Source organism: Halichoerus grypus, chromosome 9 (genome assembly GCF_964656455.1).
Source record: "Halichoerus grypus chromosome 9, mHalGry1.hap1.1, whole genome shotgun sequence".
Taxonomy (NCBI): domain Eukaryota; kingdom Metazoa; phylum Chordata; class Mammalia; order Carnivora; family Phocidae; genus Halichoerus; species Halichoerus grypus.
Genome location: NC_135720.1, coordinates 104,938,721 through 104,952,675, shown reverse-complemented (window position 1 = coordinate 104,952,675; position 13,955 = coordinate 104,938,721). Strand labels below are relative to the sequence as shown.

The 13,955-nt window shown below is 53.8% G+C and overlaps 1 protein-coding gene across 1 annotated transcript; it reads left to right on the top strand.

The window, feature by feature from the left end:
• The first annotated feature begins 8,947 nt into the window (after positions 1–8,947).
• Positions 8,948–9,323, top strand: MYMX (myomixer, myoblast fusion factor). Its single transcript, XM_078054413.1, has one exon. It carries the CDS (start codon positions 8,997–8,999, stop codon positions 9,309–9,311), a length of 315 nt encoding a protein of 104 aa, XP_077910539.1. The 5' UTR covers positions 8,948–8,996; the 3' UTR covers positions 9,312–9,323.
• Positions 9,324–13,955: the final 4,632 nt, after the last annotated feature.

The window sequence follows — 13,955 nt, the reverse complement described above, 5'->3', positions numbered from 1 at the left end:
CTATTTATGTTGCTATTTGACCTCTTCCCATGAATCACAGATGTTCTTAATGGCATCTAGAATGGTGAGTCCAGGGGGCACCTGGATGGCTCAGTTGGTAGAGCATGTGATCTCAGGATTGTGAGTTCAAGCCCCATGTTGGGTATAGAGATTACTTAAGGAATTGAAAGAAAGAAAGAAAGAAAGAAAGGAAGGAAGGAAGGAAGGAAGGAAGGAAGGAAGGAAGGAAGGAAGGAAGAAAGAAAGAAAGGTGAATGCTTACCAGAGATTTTCAACTTGCTCTGTCCAGATCCATCAGAGGAATCACAATCCATGACAACTATAGCTTTGTGAAATGTATTTCTTAAATACTAAGACTTGAAAGTTAGAGTGACTCTTTGATCCAGGGGCTGCAGAGTGGATGTTGTGTTAGCAAGCATGAAGACATTGACCTTGTCCATCTCTATCAGAGCTCCTGAGTGACCAGGTGCCTTGGCAATGAGCAGTACCATTTTAAAAGGAATCTTTTTTCCTGAGCGGTAGGTCTCAACAGTGGGCTTAAAATATTCACAATATTAAACTGTGTTTAAACAGATGTGCTGTCATCCAGGCTTTGTTCCATTTATAGAGCAGAGCCAGCAGAATTCTGAAGGGTCCTAGAATTTTCGGAAGAGTAAATAAGCATTGGCTTCACCCTGAAGTCACCAGCTGCATTAGCCCCTAACAAGGGAGTCAACCTGTCCTTTGGAGCTTTGAAGCCGGGCATGGACTTCGCCTCTCTAGTTATGAAAGTCCTAGATGGCATCTTCTTCCAATAAAAGGCTGTTTCGTCTACACTGAAAATCTCTTGGGGCACCTGGGTAGCTCAGTCAGTGGGGCACCTAGCTCTTGGTTTCAGCTCAGGTCATGATCTCGGGTTTGTGGGATTGAGCCCCGTGTCGGGTTCCCCACTTGGCTCAGTCTGCTTGGGATTCTCTCTCTCCCTCTCCCTCTGCCCCTCCTGCTTCTGCTCTCTCAAATAAATAAATAAAACCTTAAAAAAGGGGGTGCCTGGGTGGCTCAGTTGTTAAGCGGCTGCCTTCGGCTCGGGTCATGATCCCAGAGTCCTGGGATCGAGCCCCACTTCGGCCTCCCTGCTCAGCGGGAAGCCTGTTTCTCCCTCTCCCACTCCCCCTGCTTGTGTTCCCTCTCTCGCTGTGTCTCTCTCTGTCAAATAAATAAATAAAATCTTAAAAAAAAAAAACCAAAGTGGTTTAAAAAAATTTTCAAAAAAAAAAGTACTTTATTTATGATTGATACTAAATCTTTTTCAGTTATGTGGATTGCAAAAGTCCTCTCCAGTCTGTGAGGGACTGCCTTCTCACTTTGTTTTTAGTGTCTTTTGTTAATTTGAAAGTTTTTGAATTAGCTGGGTGATTGAAGGCAGGTGATTGATGCATGGGGGTTTGTTACACTATTATCTCTACTTTTATGTAATTTTGAAAATGACCATAACAAAAAGTTTATAAAAATCCATAAAACAGATAATCCTCTACTATCTCAAATTCATAAAGATCAGCTCCTATATTGTATAGTTTTGCTTTCAGATCTCTAATGCCACCGGAATATATTTGTTTGTTTGTTTTTAAAGATTTTATTTTTGAGTAATCTCTACACCCAGTGTGGGGCTTGAACTCACCATCCTGAGATCAAGAGTTACATGCTCTACCAACTGAGCCAGCGAGGCGCCCCATACATTTATAGTTGGTACGCCAGAGGATCAAAATTTACCTTCCCTCTCATGGATGGCCAACTGTCCCAGCCCCATTTCCAACCCTGTATTCTGAACCTGTCCCTCCTCTTCTGACCAGAAACTCCCTCTTCTGCCCTATATATTCTTGGGTCTGTTTCTAAATTCTCTATTCTGAAAAAAAATTTCAAATAAAAATGAGTTCTCTATTTTGTTCCTTAGTCACTGTGTCTATTTTTGCATTTTGCCACACCATTGTAATTCTCATATTAATAGATTGACCACACTTGGTATTATCTCTTCTTTTTCTTCTCAGATTGACTTGGCTGGGGCACCTGGGTGGCTCAGTAGGTTAAGTGTCTGCTTTCTTGGGTACTGAGATTGAGCCCCATATGGGGCTCCCTGCTCAGCAGGGAGCCTGCTTTTCCCTCTGCCCCTCCCCCTGCTTGTGTGTATGTGCACGCTCTCTCTCTCTGTCAAATAAATATTTATTTATTAAATGACACAGAGAGAGGGAAGGAGAAGCAGTTTCCCCACCGGGCAGGGAGCCCGATGCGGGACTTGATCCCAGGACCCCGAGATCATGACCTGAGCTGAAGGCAGACGTTTAACCAACTGAGGCACCCAGGCGCCCCAAATAAATAAAATCTTAAAATCTTAAAAAAAAAAAAAGATTGACTTGGCTATTCTTGGTCTTTTTTTCTTCCATATAAATTTTTTGATCAGCTTACTCGATTCCAGAAAGGGAAAAATCAACACTGTTGGGATCTTAATTGGAGTCACATTGAATTTCCAGATTAATTTGAGGGAGAACTAACATTTGTATAACATGATGTTTTCCTGACCATTATTACCTTGGCACATTAATCCATATATTTAGGTCTTCTTTTTTGGTCCCTTGGTAAAAACTGTGTTTGCTTTCACCACTAGGGTCTTGCTCAGTCCTTGTTAGATTTACTCCTGCGGCTTGCGGGTTTTGCCCCTCTCCCTCCCCGCGTCAGATATGCCAGGCATGTCCTTCCTCACCTCCTGCTCCTGCCTCTTGGTCCACACCCCTCCTTCCCGCTGTCCAGAAAGCAGCTGCCCTGCCCCAACAGCTGACTTTCCTGTGAGGCCAGTGTGAGTAGAGCTCACACTTCCCACCTCAGGTCCTGCCAGCTGAGTCTGAGGAGAGTGACGGTTGTTTTGGTGGGGACAATGGGCTGCATTCTGTACAGGCTCCCCTCTGGGCCCCCTTCTCCCTGGCCACAGCAACTGTTCTTGGAGATAGGGTAGGGCCCCACCTGTCAGCTCTAATTACTCTCCAGACGACACCCAACTCCCTGGCTCATTTCTTCATGCTTGGTTGACAAGTCTAGTATGTGTTCTCCTACCCAGTTGCCTGTTCAGGGGTCTATCATTGCCTGGAATTGGTGGGCAGAGGAATGGTGGTCATGGGTATGGGACTGTTCCTCCCAAGGGCATGATCTCTCACCTCGGAGGAGCTGCAAGTTCCCAAAATGTTCTCTGAGTTGTCACCACATCCAGGCCTCGGATCCTCACCACAGCTCCACTCAGATAGTTGAGCCGAGAGGAGCTGTGATAGGGAACAGGGCTGAACTCCCGATTCCAGGCTAGTGTTCTGCCCTTCCCCACCAACACTTCCTACCCCTGGCTGGCCTCCACACCTGCCCCTCAGCACCCGCACCCTCAGCACCCGCGCCTTCAGCACCCGTACCCTTTTTTTTTTTAAAGATTTTATTTATTTATTTGACAGAGAGAGACACAGCAAGAGAGGGAACACAAGCAGGGGGAGTGGGAGAGGGAGAAGTAGGCTTCCCGCGGAGCAGGGAGCCCGATGCGGGGCTTGATCCCAGGACCCTGGGACCATGACCTGAGCTGAAGGCAGACGCCTAACCATCTGAGCCACCCAGGCGCCCCAGCACCCCTACCCTTGATGAGGCCTCCCTGGCTTCTTTTGAGAACTTTGTTCAGGGGTCAACACTGCCCTCAACTTCCCACAAATGGGAAGGGCTCCAGGCCAGTGCTGATCCCTGAGAGGGGACAACAGGACAGTGAAACCTGACAGAGCCAGCAGCTGCAAGGGGACCCAGGCCTCCATCGATTTTTCCAGCTTTCGCTGAGGCCCCACATCCACTCGCAGGGGCTGGTCATGAGCATCAGGGTGCCTCACAGCAGGCCTTCGAGGAGGAGCCAATCGGGCTGGCCTCAGACATAGGGTGTCCTGAGAGGTAAAACCCAAACGATGAAAGGAGGGAGACTCTTTGTCTACTGGACACCTTCTAGGAGCTAGCCCTGGACCTAGTATTTTCCCATGTCTTGATCCTGTTAGAGGCAGGAGTTATGGTAATTCCCACGTTAGAGAAGAGGGCCACCAGACAGCACAGCTCCTAGAAGGTGTTATTCCTTTTTTTTTTTTAAAGATTTTATTTATTTATTTATTTGACAGAGAGAGACACACAGGGAGAGAGGGAACACAAGCAGGGGGAGTAGGAGAGGGAGAAGCAGGCTTCCCGCTGAGCAGGGAGCCCGACGCAGGGCTCGATCCCAGGACCCCGGGATCATGACCTGAGCTGAAGGCAGATGCTCAATGACTGAGCCACCCAGTGCCCCTAGAAGGTGTTATTCCTATCCCCACTTGTGCAGTGAACAGTCTGCTCATGGGGCGCCTGGGTGCCTCAGTCGGTTAAGCATCTGCCTTCGGCTCTGGTCGTGGTCCCAGGGTCCTGGGATCGAGCCCTGCATTGCATCATGTCCTGCCAGGTTCCCTGCTCGGGGGGGGGCTGGGGGGGGGCTGCTTCTTCCTCTCCCTCTGCCCCTCTCCCCCCAGCTCATGCTCTCTCTCTTAAATAAATAAAATCTTTAAAAAACCCAATCTGCTCAAGGCATCCCTAGAGCCCTGACAGAGGGTCCCAAAGCCAGCCTGTGAACCCATTCTTTACCTCGTGGCCGGGGAGGACATGCAGTTGAGTGTTGTGGACCCCTGGATGGGGACAAGCAGAAAGGGGTGGGAGAAACAGGAGGCCCAGTGCTCCAGGGTCCCGCAAGAACCCATTGGCTATATGGAGCGCCTGGCTGGTTCAGTGGGTGGAGCACGACGTAATCTTGGGACTGTGAGTTCAAGTCCCACATTGGGTGTAGAGATTGCTTGGGGAAAAAAAAAAAAAAGCCCACAACAAAACCATTAGCTATATTGCAACTCTCACCCCCAGGCCTGGTCTCCCAGCTGCCTTTCTGGCACCCTATCTGCTGACTCTCAGTTTATCTGTTCCTCCGTGCCTTGCACAGGCCTGGCACACGCTTGTTTGCGCTCCAGGGCTTGTTGTTGACATGAATGGCCCAATTAATGGAAGCCTAATTAGGGGGGCGGGGGGCTCTCCAGAATGCTCCTGGACGGCCCTGAGGGTCTGGGAAGAGGACCAGGGAGGAGGATTGCAGGAGTGACTTACTGTCCAGTTCACAGGCCTCAACTTCACAAGTTGGCACTGAGATCCCTTTTTTTTTTTTTTTTAATTGACTTTAAGGAACAGGAGGTTTGGCGGATTTCCTCAAAGCTGTTGGCCTCTCCCCAGCAGCAGGGGGTGGGGGGTAGAGGTCAGGGTGGTGCAGGCAGGATCCATTACACAGGCTAAATCAGGAACTAGAAGGAATTGCTCTGTGGTAGCTCTCTTGCCAGAGAGGATGATTATCTTTCCAGGAAAGGCTGAGGAAATCCTTAGCAGAGCCCTTGGTTTTCTACCTTGGAGAAATGTCTGGGGCAGGCTGATGGGTGTGGGGAAGGATTAATCCAGGTGAGGGTGGGGAGGAGGTGGACAGGGGCGTTAATCCTGGGGGAGTTGCGGGGTAGAGAGTAAGCTATGACCTGCCCCAGGTGGTGGCAGCTATTCCCCCCCACACCCCGCACCTCTACCCGCCCCCCCCTGCCCGGGGTTCCCCATTGTTACCAGAGACAACATCCTGTTTCTCTTACTTGCCTCACTGGCCCAGGCCCTGGATCCCCTCACTCTGCTGGGGTGGGGGTGAGGGGATGGGGGATGGGGCTGGCTCCAAGTCCAGGGTCCAAGGACCTCACAGCTGGGGAAACTGAGGTTGGGGGGGTGACTTGAGGTCACAGCAGTGGCTTATGTGGGCCAGTGCTGGGTTGGGACCCCATGGTTCCCTCAAAATTACACACTTCAGAGGGGCCCAGAGGGAACCATCGAGTCTGACTTCTTCTCCCTTGGGTTCATGAGGTCGGTTCCCCCTCTCCAAAAGGCTCTCTCAGCAAGTGGGATTCTCACATCCTAGGAGTGTATCCAGATCAATGGAGCTCTGGGGTTCTGCAGCACAGGCTCTGGACGAGCAGGCCTGAGGTTGGGTCCCATCACAGAACCTCTAGTGATTTCGTCTTTTTTTTTTTTTTAAGATTTTATTTATTTATTTATTTGTCAGAGAGAGGGAGCGCACAAGCAGGGGGAGCGGCAGGCAGAAGGAGAAGCAGGCTCCCCGCTGAGCAGGGAGCCCGATGCGGGGCTGGATGCCAGGACCCTGGGATCATGACCTGAGCCAAAGGCAGACGCTGAACCCACTTAGCCACCCAGGTGTCCCCTCTACTGATTTATTCTTACATTGTTTATTGCCAAGCACTGAGGACACAGCAGCAGATAAAAGAGAGGTAAATCCCTACATTCTTGTGGGGGAGGCAGAGAATCAACAAGATAAGGAAGTAAAATAAAATATATAGCATTACGGATAATGATTCGCTGTGGAGATAAGTAAAACAGAGGTTTGGATAGAGAGGAGACAGAGGGGATGGGGTGGAGGAGCGTACTTTTAAATAGAATGGATAGGGACGCCTGGGTGGCTCAGCTGGTTAACCGTCTGCCTTCGGCTCAGGTCATGATCCCAGGGTCCTGGGATCGAGTCCCGCATCGGGCTCCTTGCTCAGCGGGGAGCCTGCTTCTCCCTCTCCCACTCCCCCTGCTTGTGCTCTCTCTCTCTCTCTGACAAATAAAATTTTTAAAAATAAATAAATAAATAAATAGAATGGATAGGTAGCATATGGGCAAAGACTTGGAGGTGAGAGATAGAGCGAGATAGATACCTGGAGAAAGAGCCTTGTGCAAAGGAGCAACAATAGGTGCAAAGGCCCTGAGGTAGAAAATACATCTGGCACAGTTAAGGAAAAGCAAGGAAGCCAGTGTGGCTGGAGCAGAATGACAGAGACAAGGATAGAAGTTGAGTCAGAAAGCTAGGGGAGGTCAGACCACCCAAGGCCTTGTAGGTCACAATGAAAGCCTTTGGCTTTAACTCTGAGTGAGGTGGGAGCCCCTGGACAGTTTGTGCAGAAAGAAGACAGGATCTGATTCATGTTTTATAAAGATCATTCTGGTCTCTGTATGGAAAAGAGAAACAGGAACACCAGTTAGCAGGCTACTACAATAATTCAGGTGAGAAATGATGAATGCTGAGACAAAAGGTAGTCATGACGACATCAGTGAGGTGGTGAGATTCTGAATATTTTGATAGTAGAGCTACCAGGATTTACTAATACGGGTAGTGAACTGTGATGGGAAGAGAGAAGTCAAGATAACGTCCAAGATTTTGGCCAGAGGAACTAGAAAGTGGCAGTTGCCACTTACAGAGGTGGGAAGGCCTGAGGGAGGGGCAGGTCTGGGGGGAGATCAGGCCATTTATCTGCCGTATGACTTTGGGTAAGTTGCTTAAACACTCTGAACCTCAGTTTCCTCATCTTTACAATGGTTATAATAATGGCAATCCCGCAGAGCGGAGGTAAGAGCTGAGTGAGATCATGAATTCACAGGATTGGCCCATATGTGGACTCAGTATATGTCCCGCCCATGGCCTGGGGATGGCCCGCGGCCAACACGTCTGCTGGGGAAGCACCCCGAAGGAGAGGAGCACTATGTCAGTAAATCTGTGCTCTAGCTCCTCTCCCCTGCTTCCTCCAGGCACAAGTGGGCCGGGCATTTTTGATATTTACGTTTTCTTTCTTCAAGGTCTTTGACAGTTTTAGAGACGGGGATGGTACTGATGGAGGCTGGTGGTGGAATGAGGATCATTGATACTCCCGAGGCTGGGAAGCTTACAAAATACTTTCATGGCCATCATCTCTTCTGACTCCAGAAAGGCAAAAAGTAGACCCATTTTAGGAAGTAGGAGGATGAGGTATTTAAAAACAAAACAAACCCAGGCTGTCTCTGTATGAGGCTATCTCATGGAGCTTCACTTAATCTTGGGGGAAAAGTGGGCAACGAGTGTCCTAAAGTGGGTCTCCCTCTTCCTGTCCTGAGTGGGAGTGCCACCCCACTGTGTCCAACTCGGCCCAGCTACCTGACGGACTGTGACCCCACTCCTCTACCCGCCGGAGACAGCCCACAAGCGCTTGCCCACGTCCTATTCTCCCTGTGTGGGTCACTCTCTGCTGGTGTGTCTAGGCCGCAGTCTTCCTGCTTCTGAGATTTGGGCAAGTGGGTCCCTCACATTGTTCCATTCCCGTTACCCCTGCCAGTTAACTCCCAGGTACTGAGTGAACAGAGGATGGGACTGGAGACCAGAGGAGTCAATGTGCCTGAGTCACACCATTAGAAAGTGCAGCCTGGGTTCTACAACCAGCAGGAAGAATTCCTGCATCTGTTCCTTCCACTTCTTCTAGCCCAGCAGCCTCCTCCCCTCAATATACCAGGTGCCAGAACACAGCTGTCTCTTCGTGGCTCCCCCCACCCAGGCAAGCTGTCCTAGGGTGGGGCTGAGCTTGGTGGGGCAGCCGGGTAGGGGCCAGTGAGGCTGTGCCCCTGCACGCAAATCCAGCCAGAGGTTCATTCTGAGCAACAGTTCTGACTGGTGAGAGCGGCTGCTGACCGGTGGGTGTGGGGGATTGGGAGGGTCGGAAGTGTCAGGTCAGGGTGGATCAAGGGGCCTCAGAGGAAAACTTAGAATTGCCTGGGGAAGAACTCCTGCTGGATTGAGAGGAGTTGGGGAATGCCAGGGAGCCTGAGGGTGTGAATGGGGTGAGGTGCGGGGGGGGGGGGGGGGGAGATCTAGGGAACAGTAGGAGCCCCTGGAGGCTGGGAAGGGCAAACCGTAAGTCCTAGCCCCAGCTTTACTTTTGCCTTGGTGTCTTCATCTGCGCTATGGTAAGAACCCTCCTGCCCCAGCTGCCTTGCCAAGAGAAAGGGCTTCTGGAAAGCAAAAATGACCCATAAATTGAGGTGTGGGGGGGAGCATAAGGGTAGAACCTGAGGCGGAGGGGGGAAGCCTGCCCACCCCGAGTTTTTGCCCGGTGAGGATGGAGCAGGAAAGGGGCAAGCCTAGAGCCTGGATTGCCTCCACAGTCCCGGACCCAGCCATGCCCGTCCCACTGCTCCCGTTACTGCTGCGAACGCTGGCGGGCCGCCTGCTTCTGCCCGCCGCCCGCCTGGCCCGCCGGCACCTCCTGCCCCTGCTGCGCCGACTGGCCCGCCGCCTAGGCTCGCAGGATGTTCGAGACGCTTTGCTGGGCTGTGTGTTGTTCGTCCTCAGCCAGAGACGCCCGCCCGACGCTGAGGAGGCCTCCAGAGCGGCCGGCCAGGAGAGGAGGGACAGGCTAGCTCCCCCCAAATGAGGCCGCGGTCCCTGATATTGGCTGTGTCATCGAAAGCCTTTCTTCTGGACTATGACAGTCCTGGCACCATCACTGAGCGCAGCCTACCCAGTGTGCGGAAGACACGGTGGGGGACTGAACACAAGAAGGGTCTGACCAGGAACGCCTCCCCTCTCCCAACAGGAATGACTGGAAGGATGCCCAGCATCGAGCAGAAAACTGATCATTACCCCTCCTGAATTCCTCCTCCCAAGACCCCTTTTTCCTAATCACATCTGGCTCCAGGGAAGGGAGGAAGTGACTCTCCTCCCCTACCCCCAAACGGTGACATGAGGTCCAGTGAGGGACATTGCTTACCCAGGGACAACTGACAATTTACCTGAGAGGCGAGATTTTAACCCAGACGGTCTGTCTTCCAGACTCAGGATTTACCTTAAAAGAATAGGACCTTGGTTCCCTAGGGAGTCAGTCTTGCCCCAAAGCCCAGCATGCTGCAGGTGCTCAATAAACATTTGTTGATTTGAGTTCTTGGGACGCCATTTAAAGTCGTGTCACCCACGCAGCTCCTACGCTCCCACGCAGGGAGAGAGCCTAAGATGGCCAGGGGGTGGGGGTGCGGGTGGGGTGGGGGCGGGGGTGGGGAAACCACTCAAGGGTTCCTTTTGCTTCCTATCCCATTGTCCCGCAGTCCTCATCTCCTGGAGGTTGTTTCCCTTGTGTAACTTCAGTCAGTATGTCACACTGTGACCCAGCAGTCTTGGGTCCGATTTGGAGGTCTGGCTGGCCAGCTCAAGGTAAGGAGGAAAACGTCACGTCCTTGAGCCAGGTTGGAGACTCTTCTCACCTAGTGGTGTGGGAAGAGGGAGATTTGTTTGCCAAGGGACCCCTCGGGCAGCCACCCAGGGGAGCAGTGTAGAAATGCTTCCCCTGAGGGGCCCCGTGTCCCTGAAGAGATCTAGACGGGGTGCGGGTGGGGGAGTGACCAGAGGCACTCACCTCATTATTTCCGCCTCCCCAAAGAGCAGCTCCTAAGAGGTCAAATAAGAGCTGTCAGATTCATTTGCATTCAGCCTCCGGGTAATTTGCTTATGGTTCCCAAATAATAGTCCTCCCTCCCTCCAGGAGTCTTGGGCTGTGGGTTCAGAGGGGGGAAATGAGGGATGCGGGCCCCTTTCCGGACCCCCATCTGGTCCCCACACCTTCGTTCCGAAGCTCGGCCCCGGGGGAAGAAGTGAGGCCCGAGCTGTGCGCCCCCACCCCAGCCCCGCGGGGCTTTCCGCCAGACCCCGGCCTGGCCACCCCTCGGCACCATCTGCTTCCTCCTGGCGTCCTCCAAAGCCAGTGCACGTGCTCACCCCTCTCGGGAAGGCGACCTGAGGGAAGGGGCGGAGTGAAGGGAGTTCCAGCTCGTGGTCCCCTAACCCCGTTCCCCTCCGGGGTCACGGGCACCTTTTCTTCCGTCTGACCCCGGCCTCCCATGCCGCCGGCCTCCCAAAGCGCTCCTCGCTCCCGAGCGGCGCGGGGCGGGACAGGGCAGGTCGCCGAGCGCGGGCCGGGCGCCGGCGTGGCCGGTTGCAACCCCTCTCCCGCCGGCAGCGGAGACCGGTCAGACCCGGCGCGGGCTGCGAGCTCCGGCCATGGCCCCAGCCCCGAGGTGAGGAGGCCAGGACGGGGAACCAGAGGGGGATTTTCGTCCTCCTCCTCCAAATCCGGCGGGTGCTCGGGAAGCTGAGGCGGGCCGCTGGGCGGTGGGGCGGGGGCTGCGCGGTTCCCACGCGCCTCGCGGGGCCGGGCGGAGAGAGCTGGGGTGGGGGCCCTAGTGGGGCTGGGGTGGGGGGCTATACGTGGGGTCGGGCTCTGCGATTTCCGGCGGAGGGGTTGCTTTTCTCGGACTTTGAAGGTCACCCCGCCCCACTCCTCCACCCCCGCTGCGCCACCCCAACCATATCCAGATTCCCTCAAGGTCAGAGACCTGCCCAGGGTAAAGGGTAGGGGCAGAGTTCTGGGAAATTAGTCTGGGACGACCAAGCCCAGACGTAGTGAACCTCAAGTCTTGAACTCTGACCCTCATTCTCACCCTTAAGTACACACGCACTAGGAAAGTGAGGGAAGTGAGATGAGTCTGTCCCGGAGAGGGCTGGATCCTGTCTTTATTTTAAATGTGGATGTTTTGTTCATTATATCATTTTGTGCATTAACTTTGATTTTTTAAAAAATATCTCAGTAAAATATTATTGATCTTGATTTCTAAATTTTTGGGCGCCCCCATAAAATTTGCACCTCAGGCAAGTAAGTGCCTCATTGGCCTCTCCCTAGTCCCAGCCCGGCCACAGACAGGGCCATGGACACAGAGTTGGGAACAAAATGAGAGCGCACAGTCATGAGATAGGTGCTGGTGACAAACAGCCAAGCCAAGCAAACACACTTCCAGCAAACACAGATGGACACAGGCTGGGGAGAGTGGACCGGTGTGTGAGGTGGTGGGGCAGGCTTGGGGCCTAGAACACGAAGGAGGGAGTCTGGGGCAAGCGACAGTCTCAGAGTGGGAGATGGGGTGGGATCAGCCCTTTGCACCCTACTCCTATGCCAGGGACCTGAGGGAGAAAGACGTAAGACAGGGCAGAGGGTGACAGGACTGGCTGGGCCTACCCAGAAAACCTCCCGGCACAGGCTGGTGTGAGTTGAGGCCCTGAGGCTGTCCAGCAGAGGGCCCTGGCGCCCAGCAACCAACTCTGGTCAGGGAAGGGCTCTGAAGGGGCGTGGATGCTGGCTGGGGGCCCAGGCAGGGTGACCGCCAGATGGGCTTCTCTCCAGCAATAACAGTCCTGGCTGTTGCCATCTAGTGAGCAGGCCAGGCCTCAGCGGGGGTGGGGAGAGGAGCCAGCCTTTCCCCTGTCTGGCCTGGGACCCTCACCACTTCCCTCCAGTTGCTTTCCCCTTCCAGCCCACTCTGCACACAACCTCACCCACTGGCCACCAGCCTGGCCATGCCGGGCACATCTGTCTGACCACTAAGTCCTGCCACCCCCACGGGCCCAAAGATGGGAAATGAAGGTGGGGAGAGAGACCCGGGCCAAGGAAGAGGGGAGAGGAGGGCTGGGAGAGGAAGAGCGAGAGACTGGACAAACACAGGATGGGAATGGGGGTGGGTAGACCCAGACATGAAGCGGCCCTCAAGTCGTGGGGCATTGCCTAAAAAAATACCACCCTACCCCTCTTCCTGCCCTCTGTTTGCTTAAGGCTGGGGGGTGATGGTGTGTCATGTCTCCGTGGGAAGCGCCGGAAGGCTGAGAACACCCCTTCTGGAGTAGCTTGGGGACAGTCCACTGACCCTGAGTAGAAAAACGACACCTCCCTTCAGTGCCCAGTCTGTTTCCTGGCAAGAGGGTATACCCTGCCTCATCCTTGATGGTAGTAATGCTAATTGGTTTGGGTTTTTTTAAATATATATTTATTTATTTGAGAGGGAGAGGGAGAAGCAGACTCCCCGCTGAGCAGCGAGCCCGATGTGGGACTCGGACCTCTGGATTATGACCTGAGCTGAAGGCAGGCGCTTACCGATTGAGCCACCAAGGCGCCCCCTGCTAATTGTTAATTAGTGTCCATAGCTTCTCCAGGGGCCAGGTTTCTTGGGTAGTTGGGGTGTGGGGGGTGTGGGCGTTGGATTGGACTTTGTGTCTTCAAACCTCACCAGCAGACGGATTATCCTCCAGCACTGAGGGCTGCTACAGGGGCCCTGATTCTCCCCTCCCCCCAATTTACTGGCCAACCAAAAGCAGGGGAATCATTCCCCCTCCTGTGGAGGTGCAGGAAGGGCAGACCACTCCTCAGCATGCCCACCCCCTTCCTCCTCAGCCAGTGGCGGATGTGGGACTCAGCAAGGCTTGGCATTTGCCTCTGACGACAATAGGATTCACTCAGGATGTAAGGCTGTTTGGGGCTTTTTTTTCTTACCATCTCCAACTGTTTCTCAGCTTTTCCAAAGTTCTGGATTTAGAAAGAGTGAATCTTGAGGGGCCTACAGACCTGTGCTGCCTCTACCCCATCCACTCCCCTCCCCCCAGACACGCATCCCCCTCCAAGTCCCAGTTGAGGTTGGTGTGGTGTTTGCGTGCGGGTGTGCGGGTCTGTGTGTGTTAGAGGTGGGAAAATCAGATCACTGATTATACTGACGATGCGGAGGGGTCCCTGGGCATGGGGGTTGGGGGAGCAGAGGATAAGTGCGAATGGCAGAAGGTGGCCCTGAAAAGGGAGCGGGCGCTGGAAAGGGAAAAGGTGCACTGGAGAAAGTGGCGTGGGAGGGGGTTGGGGGGAGTGATATCGGAATATCTGGGAGGGGACTCCGCACCGCTCTGGGCAGAGGGTTGGCTGCAGGAACAGTAGGAGTTTCTGGACCCCCAGCGCGGAACAGACTAGGGATGATACCCCTCCAGCCCCGGGTGCTCGTTATAACGCGGCCGGGTTTGGTGTGGCACGGCCCAGAGGTCCTGTCTTAAGAAATAACGCGAGGGGTGGGCCCGGCAGCCCCGGGGGAAGGGGGCATGGGCGCGGCGGCTCGGGAAGGGGGGTAGGCTCGCATCCGGAGCTGCTGGGGGGGGAGTAGCTGGGGCGGGGCCGCGGCGGCGCGGGCGGGGCGGGGTGGGGAAGCGTACGCGCGCCGGGTAG

Bases quoted from the DNA above. Each gene is read 5' to 3' on its own strand.
- MYMX (XM_078054413.1), top strand. From the start codon at position 8,997: ATGGAGCAGGAAAGGGGCAAGCCTAGAGCCTGGATTGCCTCCACAGTC.